Source organism: Xiphias gladius, chromosome 18 (genome assembly GCF_016859285.1).
Source record: "Xiphias gladius isolate SHS-SW01 ecotype Sanya breed wild chromosome 18, ASM1685928v1, whole genome shotgun sequence".
Taxonomy (NCBI): Eukaryota; Metazoa; Chordata; class Actinopteri; order Istiophoriformes; family Xiphiidae; genus Xiphias; species Xiphias gladius.
The window spans coordinates 6,992,388-7,017,511 of record NC_053417.1 but is presented as its reverse complement, the minus strand read 5'-3'; the positions used below and the strand labels follow the sequence as shown (position 1 = coordinate 7,017,511).

The 25,124-nt window shown below is 42.6% G+C and overlaps 1 protein-coding gene across 3 annotated transcripts in view; it reads left to right on the top strand.

Annotated features, from left to right (window-relative positions):
* agrn (agrin) overlaps window positions 1–25,124 on the top strand; it is a 255,568-nt gene that overhangs the window by 77,027 nt on the left and 153,417 nt on the right. For 2 of the 3 annotated variants that reach the window (XM_040152616.1, XM_040152615.1), the window contains exon 1: window positions 20,385–22,475. The exons of the other annotated variant lie outside the window; for it this stretch is intronic. In XM_040152616.1, coding sequence (XP_040008550.1) covers window positions 22,310–22,475 — 166 coding nt within the window. In that variant the 5' untranslated portion in view covers window positions 20,385–22,309. Of the gene's footprint in view, window positions 1–20,384; window positions 22,476–25,124 lie in introns of those variants that run through there. 3 annotated transcript variants of the gene reach the window in all.

The following is a 25,124-nucleotide window of genomic DNA, read 5'->3' as shown; positions in this document are numbered from 1 at the left end:
TTAAAATAAAAGGAGCTCTTTAGGCTTTTAGACAAGTGGCAAACCTGATGCTCTTTGTACTCTCTACCTTCAATCAACCACTCCACTTCTGTTGAACAGTGGGGATAGATTTTATGACCTGCGTTTATTTTGGAGAAAAAGAAAACATTGTCCACTTCTGTTAATTTGCTTTCTCCTCTTTGCCATCAGCTAGAATTTTGGAATCGTTTTTTGAATCTCATTAGTTTGGGATTTCAGGGGAGAATTTTATTATTAAATGAAGGTCTGAATGCGCTATCCAAAGCCTTTGCCTCATAACAAGAATCATTTCTTGGAAAAATTCATTGTCAGTAATGTAAAGATATTATTCTCTTCTCCATCACAGCTTAATTTTGTAATTTGTCTAATTAAGTGGATGCATTTTTAGATCTAAATTTTAGTGTGTCATTAAAGACATTTGCATGAATTTATCAGCAGTTGCACTCCAAAATGTATGCCTGCACAAGTTTTAACTCCTGACGTCATGATTCAAGCATCCCATGCAGATGCAGCAGCTGTAGCTTTTAGTCATGCAGCTCTGTGGTTTTTAGAGAAACAAATGGGAGATGCAGACTGTTTATCATGATCGACTGCCGATATCTTTTTGTGGCCAGTGCACTCTGTTGTGTAAATGGTTTGGGCAGTGAAAGAGGGAAGAAAAATACAACAAGGATAAAAAGGGGATATGAGAGTCTTTCTTGGTCTGTCTCTCTTATTTTCTTTCTTTCTCGGTCCATCTGTGGTCCGTAATAGACGTGATGGAAATTGATTTCCAGGTGAATTATTTTGTGTGCCCCTCAGACTCAGGGAGACAGTAATCTTTCCCCTCCCCCCTTCCTGGAGAGGCTGTGACTCTCAGGCTGTCCTTTGCTGCCTGTTTTCCAAGAAGAACTGATTTAATTGTCTATTTCAATATTCTCGACTGTTTTCGTGACTCTTTCGCCTCAAGCCTTCCCACTCAGCATTGAGCACTACCTGGCTATTAGGCAGCTGATTTCCTGATCGATAAGACGGAAAGTGATGTGAGGAAAGAGCAAAGCTAGAGAAAATGAACATTTTTAAACGGCAAGAGCGCCCAAATAATTTCTCTTTCTTTACATTGGCAGCAGTCTCAGTCCTTCCACCTACAAATCATTGCCTTGTTAATTCCCCTTCAAGTCCTATCCTTCTGGGTAAATGCCAACACGATTTTTATGAGTTTTAGAAGGAAACACAAGAAAATACACAATGCTCATCTCTGTAAATGGGGTTTTATCATTAGCATCTGCCTCTGTTTTCCTGGGTCTTGATCAGTCCTTTGGGGTCATTTGCTTTGTTTCTTCTTTACGGTGCAGAAGCTAAAAGCTACAGTGTGCTTTATTGACAACAGAGAAAAGGCTGGTCAATGAGTCAACATTATTGACTTGGGGATATGGGACTGAGCAAAGACAAACTCTGCTGAAGGGATGATCAAGCTTACTCTACGTTATGTCTCTCATCATCAGCAGAAGCCCAATCCTGCTTTGAGCCAAGGTCTAGGCTTCTCAGTCAGTGTTAAATTGGAGTGCAATAGCTCATTACATTCCATTGTATTATACATACATATAGTAATACATGACGTAAGCTTTTAAACTAGTACCTTCTTTGAACTACTGATTAACAAAAATCATTAAAGCATAAATGATCAAATAGCTAGTACCTAGACAATGCAGGTCTGAACTGCTTGTACTTCCTGCAAAATCTGGATGACGATCCTCAGTAGACGGTCAATTCAGGGTATTTTTACAAACAGTGTGTCTACAGGTACATTCACTGCAATTTGAGATCATGGTTACTTGTGCTTTTTTGGCTCCTAAGCCACGGATCATTGTTAATACTCCAGCTTTGACAACACACAGTTGTGGAAGAAAAGGTGAAGTCATGCTGAAAAAAGGTCAGCACAATACCAGTCCACTAAGTATTAGGCTGGGTAACTGGACTTGACTTCATGTCTTATGATAGGACTTTGGTTTGTGTTGAATTTTAATATAATGCATGGTAATTGTTCATCAGAAGAAACACAAATCATGGTTTTTATTGTTTAAATATCAACAGGCATAACCACATTGGTTTTTAGATTTGAGTTCTATTAATGGTAACAAACAAGATGGGCTGCAGCTAATGAATATTTTCATTAACACTTAATCTGTCAATTTTCTAGTTTTGATTACTTCATAAATCATTTGCCTACAAAATGTCAGAAAATAGTGAAAAATTCCAATCAAAATTAAAAAGAGGCCCTGGTGCTGTACAGAAAAAGGAGAAGATCTTGAAGAAAGGAACTACTTTCCACACAAAGGTTCTTCATACGTCCACCTTAATGTCAGCATATAACCTCAGGGTGTATATTGGCTGGTGATTTGGAACTCAGACTCTGAGCCAGGGCTCATCCAGCAGTGTCTCCCTTCCTGGGCCTCATCCAGAGGTGGGCGCCGTCAGGCCAGGCAAGCAGGCTGTCTGAGGCCAGCGTGAGGAGCTCCCCCAGGGACTATCGCACCAGAAATCCCTCCCTCCCAACCTCAACTATGGAGAAGCAGAGGAGCATGACACCAACTCTCAGACCTGCCAACGCATCGTGCAACATACAATGATGTAGACTCACACATGCACACATCAGCCCGTACACACCGCTCTCATCTGCAGACAGTGGGGTCTTGAGGGTTATGCTGCTCAATTTCTCTCCCTCTTTTCCCACTCTGGTTCTTGCTCTATCTTGGCAGGAGCTGCTTGCACCTTTCCCACCAGCCATTACCCTCTTGCTGTCTTTCCCTTACTCCTATCCTTTCTTCTCCTTGCTGCCATTCCAGCTCCCCTGTGTTTTTCTCTCTCTCTGTTCATTCACCCTTTCCAAGCTTTTAACATCTAATGCCTGTTTTTTACTTACATGTTTTTTACTGCATCAGAATCTTTTTAGTATCTCTCTCTCTACTCACACCTCTCTTCCTTTTGCTTCAAAACTCACACTTCTTATCCCCCCACTGGTATATTCCACCAGCCTGGCCTGCTCTATCCTCCCCCCAATCTCCCCCTCTCTCTCCGGCTACCATTCTGCTCTTTCAACTCTGCACTAATTTGCCTCCTCCTCCTCTGAGCTTGGCCCTCACTCCAGCTCCTTTTCCCCTGAGATGTGATTGCCTGCAGAGTGTATGTGTGAGAGCGTGTGTGTGTGTGTGTGTGTGTGTGCGCGCGTGTGTGAGGAGAAGTTGATTGTGTGTCCCCGTCTGTGATAGAATTGTGGATAGGTGAGTTCAACTTGTGCATGCGGGTGCATGTATGTGTTTGAGCAAAAGACAAAGTGTGAATTCATATAGTTAGAGTTCAGTTTTGTGTTTGTATGTGTGTGTGTGTCTGTACATTCAACCCTCCTCTCTGGTTGTAATGAAGCAGAGTGCATTAGCAGGACATGGGAGCCAAGGGATCTTGATAGAAGTGAGCCACAGGTTTAACCCACCCCCCAACCACTCACCCCCCCCATGCACACACCACACACTCAGCCTAACTATCTTGCTCAGGGCAACTCACCAGCTAGCAAATCATTTATCACGCAGTAATGGCTCTGATGATCTCTCTCTCCCTCTCCCCATCTCTCCACTTAAAGGGTTTGCCATTCTGAATCACAGGACTGCTATACCCCCACAACGCAACACACATATTACGTACAAATCCCAGGGTGTGTGCACGTGTTGAAAACATCTTAAAGCTGCTCAGGGATTCTTAGCAAAAAATGCACTTGTCTAATCAGCCAAAATCAGAAAGTCGGATGTGCACACAAGCGCCATTTAACCAAATGAAAGTATGACAGAGGAGAAGACAAACCGCAGTGCTGAAGGATTAGTCGTTTGCTAGAGTGGCTGCTTGACAAAAAAAATAACAAGTTTGATAACTGAGCGTGAAAGTTCATTCTTGAACTTAGAAATAGTAGTTTGACAAAATAATCTTAGCTCAAAGTCCACGTATTACCGTTTTCAAACGCTTTTAACCACATCTCAAATTCTGAGATCCTCAGCTAATGAAAACTGTGAGATGTGGTTGAAAACTCAAAAAAAGTAAGATGCGTTTGGATTACTCTGTCAAATCATTAGCTAGTTTCAATCTTGCAGGAACAGTTTAACATATTGGGAAATTTACTTTATAAAAGTCTCATGCCTCTACTATGAATGTGAAGCTGCAGCGAGCAGCTGGTTATCTTAGCCTAGCATAAAGACTGGAAATGGAGAATGAGCTAACCTGTCTCTGTCCAAAGGTAAATAATCTACCAGCACCCCTAAAACTTACTAATAAACATGTTATGTCTTGTTTGTTTAATCTTTACAAAAAAAAAACGAAAAGTTTTACATGGGGTCATATGGAGGACTATTTCTTGGCCAGGTGCAGTGACTTCCTAGGGTCTCTGCCGGTTGCGTGGCAACCTCAAGATGACAACAAGACTCCTGCTCATGTGCAGACATGAGAGTATTATCAATTTTCTGATCTGACATATATTTCCAAAAATGTCAAAACTATTCTGTTACCAATCTGAGGATTTACGGATTTGCTTGCTATGTACTGTTGTAAATTGAATATCTCTGGGTTTGGAACTGTTTGGGATTTGAGAAATTGTGAAGTTTGTGTTTTACTATTTTGTGGCATTTTATGGAGTAAATATTTGATTGATTAATCAAAATAGTCAACAAATGAAAATAATCATGAGTTGCAGCCTATTGAAATGTAAAATCCTAATTATAAACTCTAACAAAACATTCTAATATATATAAATCAGTGTTTTTCTGATTATTTTTTTTTGACACAGTAATGATTCTACCTAAAGGCTTTTTCATTTACTGTTTTAAATAATTGATGCTTGGTAAATTGTTGTGAGACGAATCCTGACATTGAGGAATGCTTTTGGTTTGTGTATTACGAATACAAGTAGTCCGTCACCAGCATTAGCAGTAATAGCCACCAGGGCTGAACAAAGACAAGAATGTCATCAAGACAGACAATCCAAGGAAAAGGACATCACTGTTTGCATTAAAGAAATAACTGCAATCTTCAAAATGGAAAGTTAAGAGAAAGAAGAAGAAATCCAAGGATTACCGCTGAAGTGAACTCCTGTCTCACAAACAGCAGTGGGCAAGGGCTCCATATTAAGAAAGCAGGGCTCACCAGTGTTAGAACCTTATTTTCTCTCATATCCCTTTGGTATAAAGCTTCACAGGCTGGTCTGATCGGTAAACATGAAGTGCTGCATGCAGGTTCTTAATCCTCAAAATTCAAAAACAGTTTCTTCTCTCTGACATTTCCGGGCTACCAGTATGTAATAAGTGCACAGTGCGTCTTAAAAATCTTATGAATATGGATGTATTGTGAATATCTCAATTCATAGCATTTAAAGTTCTTCAGCCTGTATGCCTAAAATTCTCTTTTTTAGGTCTCCAGACTATTTTTCTTGCCGTGTTGTATTTCTCATGAGGGATCAGCCCAGACAAGCAGAGCTACTCTTCCTTAAACTACAGTTGTTTTCTTTTTCACATTCAATCCTAGTGGAAAAACTGGGCTTGTACTTTATTCTAACTGGATTTAAAAAAAAAAAAAATGTTAAATTTAACTTGATGAAACTGGCTCTGCATGGCTGCTTGCTTGCTCTGGCATAATGTGTCAGTAATGCCTGTATATGACAACGCTGTGCCCCTGTCGGGCTCCACTATTAGGAATGATGGCATAGATCTCATGATAGCCAATCAGGCGAGCTATTGAGCACCAGGTTAATTTGTTGCTGTGGAAAGGCAAGACATACGACCCTGCCTCGGGTCCCCAGGGAGTCACTGGGCCCTGCTCACAAGGGTCAGATGGCAAAGATCTGGATTTGATCAAGACGTGTGTGGTTGGGGGTCGTTTTTGTTTTTTTTTTTTTTTTTGGGGGTGGGGTTGGATTGGTGGAAATTTGAGAGGACGACTGTGACTCATGGTGGAGGGATGAAGACACAGAAAGAAAGACAGACAGGATTGGAAAAAGGCTCACCATTTCCCCCCTGCTTTAGATGCAGGTGGTGTTGTATCCTGGCCCTATCATGCCAGTGTAGAAACTGCCAGTATGTTATCATTCAGGAAATGTAGTGGCATGCGGAGAAATGAAAGGAAGAGGTAAAACTGACAGAATGCAAATGGCTTGCAGGTGTTGGAATGGAAATGAAATGAATGGCAGATGAGGTGTTTCTGCTTGCCTTATAGAAATACAGTGACAGAAGTGACCCAAATTGTCTAAAGCACTGCTGTAAATTGCTGCGAATGAAGCCTTGTCTTGTTTCTCTCCTTCTCCCTCTTGCTTTTTTTCTCACTGTATCTGAATCTCTTTTCTTTTTCTCCCTCAGTCAGTTTTTTCCCCTCTTTCATTCCTCCCTTGCCCTCATCACTGGAATGGTTTTCAAAATGAAATCTCACAAATCAACAATTTTCAAACCACGCATGGTGTTTTCTGCATACGAGGTGTTACCGTAGCAACAGGGCAATAATTCATCCCCCTGCTGTCTTGTACAAATCGTGTTGCATGAATTTGGCATGACATGTGAGACATGCTTTCTGTACCTGTGGTGGTAGACTGATGCAACTGTTTGGGACTTCAATTTGCGCTGCAAAGGGATTAGTAGCCTGTTTTCTGATGGTGTGAAGGGTGCTGGGCGCACATGGTAGGTGGGTGACTAACAATGTGAGAACTAGCCACTGTAGATGTGGTGATTCTGCAGAGATGCCAAGCCTCCCTGTAACACCTGTATGCATTTTCTTGGTCTGATTTGATTGTTTTTTTTTCTGTTGTTGTTGTTTTGGGGTTTTTTTTTTTTGGGGGGGGGCGATTTTTCCGAAGCTGCAGAGTTGCTCCACGTTACTCTTCTCAAGGATGAGAGCCGCTTTGCTTTGACCCTGTGTCCAGACCTTGTTGTTTACCTCGCAGATTAATATGCACCTCAGGATGCCGCTGGTGCCGCCAGCTTCTAAATGTCTCTTTCGTTCCGTCGGCATGATTTTCGCTGCCGTTGTTCCTCTTCATTTACCTCGTTTATCAGTTTGTTACCCAGATGAATAATGGATGAGGCCGCTTGTTGCCTCGGCGACACGCCAAGCTCATCATTGTCATGCGTTTGCTTGCAAAAACCATGTCCACTGCCCTCCCTCCCATTTCTGCTTCCCCCCTGACTCCACCCCCGCCACTTCTGGATGACAGACGAGTTGACACATCGACACATACCACTCCTGCCGCGATTGAGTCTTGGGTGCTTTGCACAACATGATGAAGATGAAGAGGGAGGGCCAGGATAGAAGGACATATACAATCCATACACACAGACATACAGGTCTCGTCAGCGGTCAAGAGAAGTGCATATTTGTCCCCTGTATTGATTCACATAGATTGTTTTTGGTTATGTAACCCTATATACTTTTTTCACTTAGTAAGTCTGGAGTGGCTTTTCTTCATACTCAAGGGCACATGAGAAAAAAACAAGGAGACACCCTGAACAGGTACCTTGTGTATACTGACAAGCTCACACTCACAGAAAAATACATTTTATACAAATGGGCATCTGTGAGTCTCCAGCAAACCAGAACTTTAGACTGTAGCAGGACACGAGAACAGCCAGAGGAAATCCGCATGAACACAGTGAGAACATTCAGTATTAACTCCACAGAAAGTTTCAGACATTCAAACAGTGGACCTTCATGATGATAGGATGCAGTGCTCATCAACTTTATATTGTAAAGATTGATAGGAAATTCATAAATAACTGATTACTGTGCTAATGATAAAGCACATCTGTTTTCAGTTTCACTGTCCAAAGTTCGACCCCAGAGCCTAGACCAACACCAGACAACTGCTTTATAACAACCTGAATTCATGTAATGTTTTTAAAATCTGCTTTGCTCTTTGAGGATACACTGTGCCTCTACCCTTGTCGACACTACGCAGAAGCTAAAGTTGAGGCCAATCACCAGGGATGGGAATTGAGAACCGATTCCAAATTATCCAAACCATTGGAATCGTATGCCTCCAAGCTTCTTAATTCTCTCTATCGATGCTGGCATGTTTTTTCTGACAGTTGCGCATTGCAAAACAATGACGTCAAACTCGTGTCTACGCTGCTGGAAACCTGCAGAGAGAAAGAGTCAGGGTGGAAAGGAAGAAACGGTCCAAAGCGTGGCTGCGTTTCCCATACATAGGCTCCAGTTGGGCAGCCAGCCCAGGTCGATTAAGACCCAGGTAGATAAAATCCCTCGGTTTCAACTTAGGTAAATCTTATGTTAGAAAGCTTTATTCCACTTTTTTCGAACAAACGAATTTTTGGCCAAATATCTGTCTGAGTTGGGACCAGAGGCTTCTCTGTGCACAGCCACCTATCAAGCATCTACCAGTAGCCTGCATGTGAAGCGTTTGGGGAACATTGGTAAATTATGGAGACTACTGATAGTCAGCAGGTGAGGCGTTTACGGGACAACTGTAAATTGTAGCTACAGAAAATAACCTGGGTTACACTCTCCGCCCCTAAACTACATGAGTCTCTGCATGTACATCATTCACACGCCACGTCACCCACCAACACAGGTTCTCAACCTGTGGAAAAGACTGCATGGTTGCATTTCACAAAGAAAAATGATGACAGTGCTAGTTGTAATGTCTGTGAAATGATAATATCAAGTAAGGGCGGAAACACCTGCAATATGCTGAAACATCTTTCTGCGCAACATGGGCTTAAATTCCAGGAATGCGATGTATTTGGCTCTACGCACGAGTGTCACTGCTTCCCAAATGAGCAGTATGGCGATTTCCGAGAGTAAGTATCCTAGATTATAATAACATTAGTGCCATGTAGGCAGGGCTTAGCAGATTTTTTCTCTGACTAAGAAAAACTAAATGAAAACGAATGCTGTACAAACGTTGTCTCATTTCTTCCATTTTAGATGATGACAGACTCAGCGATAATAAAACAGTTGCATTAACGCTGAAATCCTGTGTAGGCCTACATTTTTTTCCAATTGGAAAATTGATCAGGAATTATTAAGGAAATTGATAAAGAAGTGGATCGATAAGCAGAAATGATAATGGCATTGGTATCAATAAATTCTTATCAATTCCCATCCCTACCAATCACCAGGTAAGGTTGAGGTTTTTCTGCTGTGACCCAGCATCAGGAAGACTGATACTTTATTGATCCCTTTGGAGAAATTCTCTTGTCTCATTAAAGATGGGGGTCAGAGGACATGCTCAGCCACAGGACAGAACTCGAAAGTTGGATGGAATCTTGCTCAAGGACACTTTAGCAAACAGGATGTTTGTCAAAGCAGGAGTTTGAAGATGGGTTTTCCAGCTAATCAGAGTGTTGGTGAGTGAGGTAAAGGACTTCTTAGCTGTGAAAAGTTAAAAGGGAGGAAACATCAGTAAGCCCTTTAAACTGGCTCTTGCAGCTACAGTACTTTCAAGGGTTTTTTCTGATCTTAAACTTTTTTTGAAGAAGGAATTATTAAACATCCATTGAAGCATCAGGTTTCCACCCTCTTGTTGCAGATTTTAGCAGTCCATTTATTTTAACCCCGCAGCACTTGTGTGCTCATTTAGGTGTTGCATTTGAAGGATAATGTGTGTCTGTCTGTCTCTATATATTTGTCTGGAAAGTCTGTGAATGCCAAGTCACTTATCGTGTATAAATGTGTATTGAATGGTCTCAGAGCATTGTATTGCTGCAAAGGAGTAGTTAAAGAGTTGTGGTTGACAGACAGCAGGTGCAGTGCCACTGCAGCGCCGCAGTGCGTCATATGACGGGTGTGAATTGCCGCCCTTAGCACCAATAGGAGGCGTTGCGCTGGAGTGCGCCAACAGGACCAGGACCACACACAGAGTGGGAAAATAGACCATTGATCATACTATACTAATAAAATTTCTACCATAAAAATGTTTTCAACAATGTGCAGACATTAATTTATAGTGTGGACACCTACTAGTACTTAAACTTGATTTCTCACCTGAAGAGTCAATCTCCAGAGCTTTGGCTTGCCAGACAGTATCTTTTGTCTTTGTAATAATATGATTGTGGGTCACATAGCTCTTTATGTTTCTGGACCTCAACAAGTAGTCTCTCCTCATCCATTGTACAGACACGAGAAACAGCGACAGAGACAGCAAGAGTTCAGGAGAGGGAAGTCGAGCTGCCCATTTTCTCTGGAAAAAAATGTGTTTAATCAAGGGTGGCCAGGCCACACTTCATGCCCCGCTACACAGTGGCATGAAGTGTAGCGGGGCCGTGGGCCGGGGCGTGCCTTGCTGCTGCCGGTGTGGGGGTTGTACACACAGCGTTCGGCTGTGTGTTTTGGCCCTCAGGGTTTACGGTAGGAGATATTGCCGTCTGTCAGCTGGCTTAGGAGTCTAACGATGGTTTTTTACTGGGTGCTCTCTGCTTTCTGCGGCCAGTAATGGCCCTCTTTCCTGGCTTTAGTTTCCTTCTAACTGCAAACCACCTATGACAGCACTGACCTTGCTTACCCCTGAGCTCTGGGGTGGTGTTCGTAGTGACTGGCATCCACCTTGTGTCCAGATTGTTTCTTGTTTTGATGTTAAATTAGGAATGCAACTATCAACTCATGTTCAGTTTATCTGCAGTGCTGGGTATTGAAATTTTTAGATAATAGAACCTGAGTTTTGATAACAAAATCCCACTTTGTTTTCGACGGCTTACTTTGAGAAATGTGAACATATTTTTCTAAAACGTTTTTTCATTTAACAAAAGAAACAAAAATTTTACACCCTGTACAACAACTTTACCTAAATATAACAGTGTCCAAACTGGCAGGAACGTAGCAAAAAAGTATTGAGGCACAATACTTAGCCCTATTTATCTGTCGATTTTTTTTTTTTTTTTTTTTTTTTTTTTGGATGAACTGACCATTATTTAGTCTAAAAATGAAAATATTGAGAATTGCTATCACAATACCCAGAGCCCAAAGTTACATTTGAAAAGGCTTTTTTAGTCCAAAAGAAAAGATAACGAATTTACACTGACCTCAACAACTTTATTAATTGAGATTGTCTTCCCAAGAAGCATCAGTTGTTTCAGCACTCACACTTTAACACAGGAAATGGCTGTTTGTTTTCCATTTCCCATTGATAAGTCAAGATTTTTTTTTTTTTAACAAGACCATGATTGTTCCATAACCGTAAACGTAGGATTATATGAAGGTCCCTTAACCATGCCACGATCTATCCCTAAGGCTAACCAAGTTGTTTTTGTGACTAAACCTAACCGAACCTCAACCATAGAGTTTTCACCTCATAAAACAGATTTATTTTTTAAAAGTGATTTGTAACGGTTTTGGAAGGCACAGACAAATTATGTTGTCCTGTGAATGTCAGATCCGAAAGTGCGTCTGTGCAGTTCTAGAGGTCATGGACAAATGCTGTATTTCTCATTTAATTTACTGATTAACTGACTTATCGTTGAGCACTAATTCAAATGCTTTGCTGGTATAAACTTTAAAATCTGTTGCCAGTACCAGTACTACAATTCCTGGTTGGATCCATGTGCAAATATTTTTTGTTTCGTATTATATGATTGCTGCATGCATTCTTCATGAATCAGTCTCATTTCATTCACACCTGCTTGCTAATAGTCAGTGTACCATGCGTGCATTTACACCTACACTTTATCTACTTTTCGTCTATCAGAATAAAATCCTCCAAACACAGGATGTATTTTAATACCTGGTGCTAAGCGGGTCATTCATTTTCCTGACCGTGATTGCAGCCAGAAAACAGCTATTTCGTCATTGTGGCACCATATTTTCATTAGGCTTCTACTTCTAGCTCACAGCCTTGTCTTACTGCACTCTTATCAAAAGGAAGTAGAATTATTTACTAGGAGGAAAAAAAAGGAGTAGCACAGAAGCTGTCTTGTTTGAGAGAATAACTTGAGCACATGCCGTCTGATTAAGCATTTAAATAATTTATAGCCGTTTCATTTATGGGCTGCGTCTCAACAAGGGGGTATTGCTCGCCAATTAATATTCCCTCTCTGCCCTCTATCTGAGAAGATCCAGCTCGACGTGCAGCCAGCAGCCGGTGATGGGCTGAGACAGAAAGAAAAAGGGAAGGGGATGGAGGAGAGCGAGTTCTTTACTATAAATGCAAATGAAAGGCTCCCAGTGTGTAATAGCTTGTCACTGTAGGCTTGGATGCCAGAAAGTTAGTCGGTTAAATCGACTTGTGTACAGTATGTATACGTTACAGCAATGTATGTTGATCTGTCATGCTATAGTTAAACAAAGTAATGGCAACAGTAATTATATTTTCAGAAAAAGCAGGATTATTGATGTAGAACACCAGGGATTCACTGTACAGTACATAAATCCTTTGATGGAGCTGGAATCTAAAATAGAATATTTCTAATTCAAGTCAGTGTGAATAATGACAATGTTTTGCTTCAGACATGGAGCTCATTAAATAACTGAAACCTTTTATTTTTCAAGAAATGTTAAAGAATTAGTTACTTTCTGTCAGCATATTCCAGTGACCGTAGCATTTTTAGCTTTTTGAAATGACTCTTCCCTAATATCTTTGACTTTAGTGTTAACTGAATGATTATAATTAGGGCTCGCCCAAAGTTCCTCTTGTACTACTCACTACCTCCTCTACGTTCCCTCACATCTGTGCAGGGCTGGGTACCATTTGAACATTTTAGATTGGTGCCAATACAATACCTGAAATTCGGTACTGATTTGATAGTGATTGCCCATCTCAGACCTCAGGTGAGCTGCAGTTTGCCAATCGCCCTCAGGTTGGAGTCGTTGACGCTATTATCTACATGTTTCAAGGATCCCTTCCTCCCGTAGACAAAGCAAGCTCCAGAATATGCAGGTAGATGTCTCCGCAACTTCCTGGATTACTGACAGCTTGACAGATGCGGGGATGTGTGTCTGAGTTGGTGGTCAGCAGCAAAGGAGGACTACAGGAGACTGTCTGCTCAACATTCCCTCTTCCCCCTCTGCACCTCTGACTTTGATTACAAAGCCATCCTGTCATCAGCAGAAGTTTTCAGATTACTCTGCAGTTGTGGGTTGTGTCAGCGGATGACAGGAGGCAGAGTACAGACACATGGTGGACCAATTTGTAGCGGGGTGTGGGAACAACCACCTGCTCTCGAATGTGGCCAAGACCAAGGGGATGGTTGTGGGCTTCGGGCGGACTAGGACTATGTTAAACACCATTTTCATTCTTGGAGAGGAGGTGGAGGTAGTGGAAGGATACAAATAATTTGGAGTCGATCTTGACATGACTGGAAGTGCAACACAGAGGCTGTCTACAGGAAGGGACAGAGCAGACTCTACATCATGAGGAAGCTTAGGTCCTTTAAAGTGTGCAGCAAGATGTTGCAGATGTTTTACCATCATGTTGTTGCCAGTGCAGTGTTCTTTGCTGCAATTTGCTCTAACAGTAGCATCAGAGCCAGTGACACCAACAAACTGAATTAACTGAACAGGAAGGATGGGTCTGTGCTGGGGACCTCTCTGGATCCCTTAGAGTTGGTTGTGGAGAGGAGAACGCTGCACAAACTGGACACATCATGGAGATGTCTGGCATCCCTTCATGACCTGCTGGACAAACAGCAGTGCATTTTCAGTAAGGGACTTCTTCAGCTCCACTGTGACAACAAATGCTATAGGAAGTTACTCCTGCCAGCTGCCATGTCTCTGTACAGTGATTCTCCTCTGTGGGAGAGGGGACAGAATATCAACAGTATCTATCTACCAAAACAATATTTTTTATAGTGCCCTCAGATGTAAATTTTAGAATTGGTTGCATGTAAAGTCGCAAAGTGGACATATATAGAATTAAATTTACACTGAAAACTGAAGTGAAGACATGTTGAAAATTTTTTAATTTGAGCAAAAAATTTAATACATACCTACAGACTTTATTACTCCTGTTAATAAAGCACATTAAAGTCACACAAACACAAAAACTCCATGCACGGCCGGTGTGCACGATGCTAGCTACAGCTAATGTCTGTACATTGCACTGTCTGGGGTTAAGAAACACGGACATGGAAAACACTGTAGTGGTCATTTGTGTGAATAATGCAAGTCAAAAATTTGCTGTCTAAAGTTTCCCGATTCAGATCACGAAATATCTAATCTAAGAATAAGTAAATAAGCCTAGGAATCTGAACAACGACTGTCAACTTTCAGTATCTGACACTTTCTGCACAGCACTCTGAAGAAATGATGTTACTTATACACCAAACCTTACCTGTACATTAATTTTCCACTGTCCACACCAATGCAAGGTAAGCTACTGTCGGGAATCAGCCATATTGAAAGGACAGTTCCTAACTCATAATGACGGGTCATCACATGCTCTCTCTGCTTGATGGGGACAGTGTGACTTGGCTGGTTCCCCGTGACAGATGGCTGACTTGGCCAGGGACTGACATCTGTATCATCCTTCAGCTTCATCAGCCTTGCTTTTCCTGTGTAAAGGCTGTCAGAGCCAGCCACTCCTCCTCTGATACCCTGCTCCCAGCCTTCCTGTGCTGCTGCCACAATTGGCTCCATATGCGAGCCTCATGGAGAAGTGTCACTCTCCACGAGCTCAGCCCACAGCAGCCAAGCTCCCAGGTTGCTCTCTTTCTCCTCTTCCCACCTGTTCCTTCTCTGTTGCTCTCCTTTTTTGCTATTTCATTCTCTTTCTCTCATTATTTCCAGTCTGTGCCCATCCATCGGAATAATTTCCTACATGGCCATTAAGGGAAAATTGTTGGTGCTGAAGACCTGAATAAACAGGGCAAGAGAGTGGAGCAGGGAAGATATTATATACTGAAATCATTATTGTTGTGGGTATTGATGTGCAGGAGGCTCTGGCTAAAAAATCAGAGCTGGCTAACAACAAGTTTCTCCTTCCTGAACGAGTTCCTCTTCATTTAGACCGGTTGAAAGGAAGGAGGAGGGTCAATGGGCAGGAGGTCTGAGAACATCAGCCCTCAGGCTATGGCTGGCATCTTCTTCTACAGATTAGCCCCAAGGCAAAGAATACCATCCTCACCGAATGAGATGGAACTTAGTGTCTAGAGGTGGACAGATCCTGGATGAGGCCCCAGGCTAAGAGCTGGCTCAGACTAGGCTGAAAAAGCAGGTCATGGCAGTGTGGGATGGAACAGTAGGAAGAGGCTAATATGGCCAGAAGTGTTGAGTGTGGGCAGGTGGATCATACTGACCATCGACTCTTCAGTGGATAGCTAAACAGCATCAGCTGGAGGACTGGTTAGCAGTCGGAACAGGTCAGGCTTACCACCAGTGTTCTTTACAGAACTGACAGATTTCAAGAAGACCCAAATGCTGTGACCCATGGATTTCTGAACAGTCATGTTCAACTATGGGCTGCATTCGACTGCTTTTAGTGTCACAATGTACCCAATTTGACACCAAATGCTGAGCGATTTGTCACAATGTGAGTCATATTGTGTGGAGCCCACCCAGTGTGAGAACTCTCTCATACACACTCACATGCACAATCATCATCCACTGAGTCAGAAAAGTGAAAAAGTGCAATATTCAGCTACTGGCATCAGTTTTCTCAACCATGTTGGGTGAAATGGGATTAGTATAAAAACATGGTGGACAGTTTTGAGCTTTTTAACTCCTGTAGTCCAGGGTTAGGAGCCAGATTGCATTCATGTCTAATAATTCATTGAACAAACATAATAAAATGGAACATGACATTCCGCACAGAGCACAAAGGCTCAGGGAATGGTCTGATGAGTATGAAAATTATGTGAATAATATGCTATGGCCTTCACAGACACCAGATCTCAACCCAACTGAACATTTATTGAAGTACAGTGTTAGGCCATGTTCAGACAGCCAAAAAAATGAGGTCATCCGGCAACAAAGTTGAACCTGTCTCACAATGTGTCATAATGCAATGCAACATGATCCAGTAAGGTGCTGTGATGGCCAAACAAATACATGCAAGTGCACATTCCCAGTAGAGTACTTCGTAACGTGAAATTCTACTGTTTACCTCAAGGTCATTGCAATATGATAACTTTCCAGAGTTCAAAATGCTTCATCATAGTCCTATAAACTGCTGTGTGGTACTTTTGCACATTTAAACTCATGGATCTATCATCTATCTGTTTTTGTCCTGGACACCTAGTTAGACTGTGTTCTTTTCCTCCATCATTAAACCACCAAATGAGGGAATATCTTTTGGAAGAATATTGTTCATCCCCTCAGCAGAGATTCACAGACTTTGAGAATAGAGGCATTGCAGCTGTTTTTGAAGGTTGCGGTGGCCCAACAATTGACTAAAACATTTAATGCATATTTATCTTTTAATTTGTCTCCCATCTATAGCCTGTGTCTGGAGTTGAACCTTAATTTCAGCTTGCAGACTGTGAAACAACTATTGAACATCTCAAAATGAAAAATTTTTTCAATCATTTGTTGTAGTGTTGATGTTTGGTTGTCATGATAACACTAATCAGAGAAGCCTCTTGTTTGTGTCCCTCATCATCATCTGTCCTCGTGCCTCCCACCCTTTTTTCTTAAATCCCAGTTCAGCAGAGGTTAATGCTGTTAGCTTTGCACAGCTGTGAGAGGCCCCAGCCTCGTTGCTCCTGGATGGCTACTGCTCAGTTCGGAGGTCTGATGACTGCAAAGTCTGGGATTCTGTTGGATGGTGCAGGGAAGTCTGACTTATGATGATTGGAGTTAATATTGTAGCAAGACAATTGGCCCACCTGGTAACATCTCTGCATGGCTTGATACACATGAGGAATTCAACATGACCTTACGGTGCTGACGTGATGTCCCTGAAAGCTGAATTCGTGGCCTTATATGGAAAGCTCATTTCGGAATTAGATACACTTACAAGAAGTGTCACTCCACTGATGTTATTTGGGGCAATTGGGCCATGTAAATACATACCAGAAAATAACAGTCACTAGCTTCTCACTGAGCTTTGCCACTGGCTGAAATAAGTGTCATTGCAGCAGATTTCTCATTATCTATTATTACACATGCATTGAAAGAAAATAAAACACAAAATGACAAATCAGTAAATTATCTTGGAAATGAGGCGGACATGAATAGTCGACGGGGCCAGTAGACGGGCTTTAGTGTAGGTGATTACCAAATCCGTTCTAAATTTTAACAGACTTTATTCTTTTCATCAACATCATTAGAGCCCTCATTTACAATGGAAAGCAGGGAAAGATGATCTCTAATGCCATTAGTGAAGGCAACAGCTTCGCTTTTGAAAACCAATTCTTTGAAAAATGGACAGAATCTCACTCTAATGGGGTGTTGGTATATTCATCAACAGAGATTTTTTCACACACCCTGATGTACAAAGCTCTTGTTGTCGCATTTAGCGACAGATCCTTACACACAGTTTTTCCCAAACAGGTTATATGATGAGAGATTCAGCAGTAAAACTTTTATACTTGTTTCATGTTTCAGGATAATGCTGTGTTAGTGACCTTAAAAAAACTCAAAGTCAGAAAGAGAGCCATAAAACTAAGCCTGTAATGTCAGGTTGAACGACTTTGTTTTGTATTAATTTCATCAGTTCTGAACCAGGAAATGCAGTATTCTGAAAAAATGATCCCACGGGTGCTTAGTCATCTGTACCACCTCTGACAAGTTACTCTCTGTGAATCTGCACCACAGTTAAAATGTTCAATGTCAGTTGAAATCTTTGGAGCATTGTTACATTTAACCACTTAAATAAGAAAATAAACACACACAGTCACGTCTCGTTATTTGCTCCAGAGCACTGACCAAACACAGATAAAGTGCTTTTAAATACAACACAGTGATGATTAGATACCATTTATCATTGCAAAGTTGCAGAAATATTACCATTTGTGATCTGACCCTTTCTCTCTTTGATGTTGGTTAATTTTGTTTTGAAGTCTCAGTGGTAACGGCTCTTTTTCACATGATAACCGTTTTTTTCCACTTGGAGGAGAAATTGTCCTTCAGCAAAGGTGGTAACTGTTTTTTCTCTTAGATCAATTAGATCAATGCCGGTCAACCGGAAGACCAGGATGTGCACAAGGATGCAGAGACGCACACACATGCGCATAGACACACACACACACACACGTGGAAAACCACACACACATACTTTTATTGAAGCATAATTGTCAATCAGTTATTGAACTTGACAAATTTCTCACCCTGTGCATAAAGAATAGCACACACACGTGCATATGCACACACACAGCCAACTTTTACTCCTGCCAGACCATTAAACAATAGAGCAGCTCCTTTGGCTCTATAATGGAAATTGCTATTTCAAAGCCTTCAGAGAGAGATGTTAACTTTGTACATACTTGTGGCATTAAAAATGGATCAAAGCAGCTGAGCTTTGATGTCAATAGAAGATTTTATTTGGGTCGTGGCAGCAGAGCAGAGGGCCAGGCCGACTCCCTAGCGCCCTCTGCTGGGAGTATGTGACATTTCATTCATGATCACAACCTGTGATGTTGTGGTGTTATGCACTTCTCTGTATTGTAATTGTTTTAACCCCTTGCTGAACCTGAAATTCCCTCTTGCTGAGACAAGCAGCATGATGACAAAGACACAGTTATGGATAAAATTGAAAAGGGGGACAAAAGAGAGGCAACAAATAAGACAGCAGCTGTTTTCCTTTTTCTATTCAGTCAGTCCATCAATTAGAGTCGATCCATTAGATGATTTTGTTATGTAACGTGAGAGCTGATGAGGACTGTTTGGGGTATCGTGTCTGGAAAGAGCTGAGAGGGGGGAGGCACCTCTGGTTGGCTGGTGTTGCTGATGATGAGGGGGTGAACTCTTGACCCTCAGCAGGCGGTTTGAAAATCCGGCTCCCCTTGTATTAGAGTCTCCCCCATTGAGCTCACCTTAGGTTTGGGAATCAACACTCTGTCCAAATTGATAAATGACTTTGAGGGGAAGCAAGACCACTTACCTGTGTGTGAGTGTGCGTGCGCAATTGTGTGAGAATGTACTGTAGCGTGTCGAAGTTGTGTAAGCTTGTAGGTTGAAAACAAAGACAAAAAGACAGAAGGAACTATTTTGCTGTGTGTATGTGCTAGTTTCTATCAGACAGAGAAGGCAATTGTGTGTGCATTCATGCAATCCCTCTGTGGATGCAGCCGCTGTGTGCATCACCGTCAGTGCGTATGTGTGTGCGCACCCTTGTGTAAAGTGCAGAGTGGGGGGAGTGAACGGCGGAGATGGAGACACAGATAGAGAGAGTGAAAAAAACATAAATAATTGATGATAGATACTGCCTTGCATCTGTCGCCTGCTGCCGTTGAGTTTGTTCAAAGTAGATATTGATGCAGGGTCTTGCTAAAACACAGCGTAACCACCCCTCTATTCTGACCTCATTATCTCATTAGAAGAGCAATAATGCATTGCTTTTAAAAAGGGCAAAAAATTACATGCTATGAAATAGATAAATAGAAGTGCTTCTGCCTCAGATCATTTGCCAGAACTGCTGAATATTCATTTTCGCCATTTTATTTAGCAAAGAGGGGAAAAAAACATTTTCCTAGTTGTCACGAAAGTAAGTCAGAAAAAAGCAGCCAAATGGGATTGTTAATTAATTGAATATTGGCTTGTTGTTGAATGCAGTGGAGTTTTTCAGGCTTCTTTCTGCACTGGTTGCACATATTGGTCAAAAACAAGTGAGTTGTACTGTTTGGAGAGACTCAATACATGATTGACTTTAATGTTTATCATTTTTTCTCTCTTCCTCCCTCCTCATGCCTATTTTCTCTCTGTTTGCCCCATTAAATGTTTGTAGAAATTCTTCAGCTCTTTTGGAAGAGACTTTCTTTTGATTGGGCTATAAACAAATGGAGGAGTTGGTTGACATCTCCCAAGACTGTGGCCCTCTTTTGTTTTGCTGCTGCACTGTTTCTGCCCCCCCCCCCCATTCTCTGACAGGGCTCGAGTACTATTCCCCAAAGCCTTTATTCTAGCTCATTTCTTCCCCCCTGTTCCCTCACCCAACTTCAACCCCTCCTCCCCTCTGGCTTTGTTAAAGACAGCCCCTCATCCACTCCCCCCACCTCTCTCTCTCTCTCTCTCTCTCTCTCTCTCGCACTCGCTCTCTCATTATGCGCTCATCCGTTCCGCTGGCTGAAAGCTGAGAGAGAAGCGCTCAGGAGAAGAGTGTTTGGGAAACCAGCGACACACTGGTGCTTTTTTCTCCCCCCCACCCCCCCACCCCCACCCCAAAAAAACCCAAAAAGGTGGACTGAAGTGTCAGGAGCTGCTTTTCCTTCTGCCAACATTCCTCCTCCCTCTCGTTTACTTCCCCTCACTCTGTATTGCTGTATCTTTTCGCTGACTTCTCTCATCGACTCACTCCTCCCTGCTTCAGCTGGCTGACTGAGTGCGCTGACACTGGGACCACTACCTGCTGCCTCGGGATTAAGTGCGCTATGAATACCCGGAGCCTAATTTGTTGTTTTGGCTGCCAGTGAATGTTGGATCCCCACAGAGCAGAAGCTGGAGCATAAATCCTTGTGGCCAGGACACAGGCAGCGCCTCTGGACTAAGACAGCCAGAAGAGGTGAAAGAGGGACTGGATGCTTGAGGAAGCGCATAAAAGAGAGATGACAAACCAGAAAAAGGAAGAAAAGACTGGACAAGTTCTTTATTGAAAAGCAAAAACAGAAGAAGCTGAATCAACCTAAGTCTTATGGGGATCAGGACCCTCTTCATTTGCTTGGGATTTTCTGTCAGGGTGCTGACAAGAGGGAAGAAAGCCCAACAAATCTCCGCCTGGAGCTTCTTGGTTGATTTCTGATCACACACAGGTTTTTCTCCTTTTCTTTCTGTGAGTTTAATCATTCAGACTGTCTCTGTGTTTTGCTGCTCATCCATAGCCGCTCGGGGGAGAAGACAGCTCTGCACTGACGGCTCGAGCGGGGCTTGTGACCGTTCTCCTTTCCAACTTTTCCCCCTCTCCGCCACTTCTACTGACCGTCTTTCGGCTCCAGCACACCAGCGGCGGCGTGGAGGGCAGTTTCTTACCCCCTCCATGAGACTGGCCAGGAATAAAGGTTATTGAACCGGGGAGGTGTGGCAGGCACGCAGGAGAGAAGGGGAGGAAAAACAAACCATCTCTGTGATCCCGGGAGCATATGGTTGAGCGAGAGGCAGCCAGCTGCTTTCCAGCCATCCGGCTAATCAGGCTGCAGAAGATACAAGTTGCTCCGGTAACGGTGTCAGGTTTGGAGGGATCTTGCGTGCTTTGGTCATATATCTCTTCACCCTGACAGCGGCTCCCAGACCATAAGCTAAAGAAGTCACTCCTTCGGATACAAAGAAGCAGTTGTGTTGACTTAGAGGAGCACCAAGAAAATCATTGCTCAGGAGAGCGGCTATCCATTGTTGCCCTAACAGGCGACAGCCACAGGGAAGCTAAAAAAGATGCTTAGCAATCACCTCTTAGGGAAATACTTGTGACACATGTTGTTGGTGAGCATTAGACCTTGGCGTGGTTTGTAAAGTCTTTTTACAAAGGAAGGAGGGGGGAGTGCTCTAGGAGCCGGCATCACTAGACCCCATCCACGTCCGTCTAATTATCAGTCGAGTCACTGGGAAGAAAAGACAGGATTCCTTTTGTGGATTTACTGTTGGTCTACTGTGGAAGTTTTCGGTGTTGATATCTGACAATCCAAAACACCCACCTCCTGATGTGCAAATTTCTAGTTTAGGTGCATCTCACACACATAAACGCCAAAAGCTCTTTAACACACATTTACACACACATTATCACCACCCACACACATGTTTGCACTGTAAGTATAAACCACTTCAAAACGCACACACATACTCTCACATTGAAAGCCCATTAGTTTGTCTTTTTCCCAGCGGGCACAGCAGAATGGAGGCTGCGTGGACAGGTGGGGAGTTTTAGGATTTGAACATCCCTGTCCCCTTGTCCATCCTCTTTCCCCAGATGGATGTTATTATCTCTAAAAATGTGTTACTTGGAAACCGCTGAAAGCTTGCTGCTGCGAATCTCTGACAGAAACAGTCACCGGGTCCCCACCACGGTGCACAGCTGGAACCACAGCTGAAATACCAACCATTACGGATCTTTTTTGCTTTTTATTTTTTCGTCATCTTCATCCTCTGCCCTTATCCCACCGCCATCATTTTTTCCAACGGGTCTTTGGGCACCCCTCGTCGCCCTCCTCGTCCCGTCATCTCCTCCGCCCTGGAGGGGAGGGGGTCATTGGAGTGGAGCATGAGCGGGTGCCACTATCCTTCACCACCACCACCGGAGCGGGACCGCAGGTACCAGCACAAGGTGTCCTTGGTGGTGCGCTACTTCATGATCCCCTGCAACATCTGTCTGATTCTACTGGCCACATCTACACTGGGCTTTGCTGTGCTCCTGTTCCTCAACAACTGTACGTTGGTTCAAATTATACACCCAACTTTACTATTGTACTCTACGCTTTCTTCTCTACTGCATTTTCATGACACCTAAATGTATGGGTCACTGTTTGGCAATAGAGTGCTTGTAATAAACCCCAAATGAAAGTATTAGCGCTGCCTTCAGGACAGAATGTAATTGGAAAGAAATGATTTTTTGTATTGAGCATAGCTCATACTGGAGTTTTTGCATTAAATGTCCTTGTCGAAACAAATGCCCCCACTCCTCCCCAAGCTCACCTTATCTCTCTTACCTGCACTTGAGTAGGGACTAAAGTCACAGCCCCCCTTCAATGACTGTGTGTCTGCAGGCTTTCAAAACTGCTTCATATCTCCTCTCCAAAGCCTTGGCATTTACTTTGAACTGCGGGAAGAAGTATTAAATGGTGATTAAATGCCTTTGGAGGATGAGAAAATGTCTTTTGGCCTAGAAAGCCCCAACCCCTCCTGTCATCTGCTCCCACTGCATAATTCTTGTCCCACTGTGTATTGAAAGTACAGTGGCTCATTAAGAGGTGCAGGCATAATGTTCGTGTGCCTTAGTTACTGGGAGCAGTTCTGACATGAGAAGTAATTCCTTTTGTCTTCTGTTAACGCCCATAATGGCTATCATATGAAATCATTCAATACTAAAAAAATAGTATTGATGCATCAGTATTTGATATTGTCTTAACATAAGCAGCTCTGCATGAACTGTCTACATAAAATACTGTAGTCTGAAAGTCTGCAAGAATCTGACCAAGCATTCGATGCCAACTTTTGATACATGACAGTTTTTGACACTTGATTCTGGGGACACATTTCAAATGGTGCTTGTGATATGATACCCAGCCTTATCCGTGACAGGTTTAGCCTCAAAGATTTAGTTTTTCTTCACAACATGACTGAAATAGATATTTGATAGTTGCCTGCACACAATATACAACCTTTTTTTCCATCCCAAACAGCACACCTTCAGGTGTTTCCCTACCATTTGCCACCCTGCGTTACCACTGACTCTCTCACAGCCTCCTCACTCTCTCACAGACTTACATGTTTAAACAAGTCTATTTCTGAGTGCCTTGCCAGTTTAGACTTTGTTAACGGTGAAATTCCTCTCAACTCACCAAAATGGGTTATTATTTGTACAAGACTTGTGCCACATAATCAATTGCAAATTGTAAAAAGGGAGTAAATAAGGTCGATAAGCACAGTCTTCATAGTCATTTTCATGCTGCCAATTTCATGTTTCACTTCAAGGGAAGAAACTTTTAATACTCTTTAGCCAGGGTTGTTTTTCCATGTCAACCCTTTTTCTCTGACTTTCTTGTTATCAGGCTGTTGACTTGCACAATGCAAAGTCCCCATAGCCTTGAGTATGCCACTGCATTACATGCACTTTTTTACTATTGTCAGTGTCCACTGCTTTTCTAGGTGTGTGTCTTTCTCTCATATTAATTTGTCTTTCCTCGTCATTCTAATTGGTGGACGTGGTTGACCAGGAGGAGGATGGTTCATTTGTAACCTCGCCGCGTTACTGAATCAACTTCTGCCAGAAATATTGTATTAGATATGATACAAACTCACTTAAAGCAGGCCAATCTTCACCTCTCAGATGACCGTGAGAAAAGCAATGTGCACTGCGAAAATTGATGAGGTAAATGGGACTCTGTTATGCTGCTGCCAAGAGCCCTCGCCATGTGGCCACAAGGACAGCTGGATGGGATAGTGATAGTACTGGTAGTTGTGATGTGTGTATCTGTGTGTCTGGTGGGAGGAGGGGTGTTAGAGTAGTCATGGAACCTTAGATTCACAGTATCTGTTGTAACCATATGGGGTGAAGCATTTCTACACACACACACACACACACACACACACACACACACACACACACACACACACACACACACATACACACACACATGCACACATTTTATAAACACCCCGAAACCCTTCCAACTTCCAACAGAGCCCACACAAAGACACACGCTCGCTTTTTCATTCTGTAACTATACATCAACCACACCAAAGGGGAAGGTAACACACATACAAAGACGTACACAGGCACACACACCTCTTTGTGTACATGGCTAAATGCCACAGTCAGACATATTGATTCGCTAAAGATATAGGGTGAATGATGGTCATGTTGTGACATTCACACAAGCAGGGGAACTCACGCAGGCTTTTTCCAGGTGCAAAGGGAGATGGGAAACGCTGATACGTTTATGTAAAGACCGTATCTTGTCCTTTCGTTATGGAAATGTGAAGAAATCATTTTGCTTCACCCGGCATCTGGGCTCACTTTATTCGCCCCCTTCTTTTTCTGTCACCTTGTGCGACAATACATCTGTACCTGTTTATGTTCAAGTGCGTTCAGACATGCTTACGAATGCGAGACAGGAAGTACAGCCCTTGTGGATTTCTGCTTTTGTGTGTGCTTGTTTACGCCTCTTTACACTCTCAGCAGCACTTCTTTTATATCTTCCTGATACCAGTTTCTGTTCCCTTCAGTTTTATATGCTTTTTTGACCTCCCCCACCCACCCAAAACAAAAATGGAAATCAGTTACCATCATGACTGACTGACTGGGAATCAACTTCCACAGACACTTCATTATTCACCTTTAGCACCAAGCCTCACAT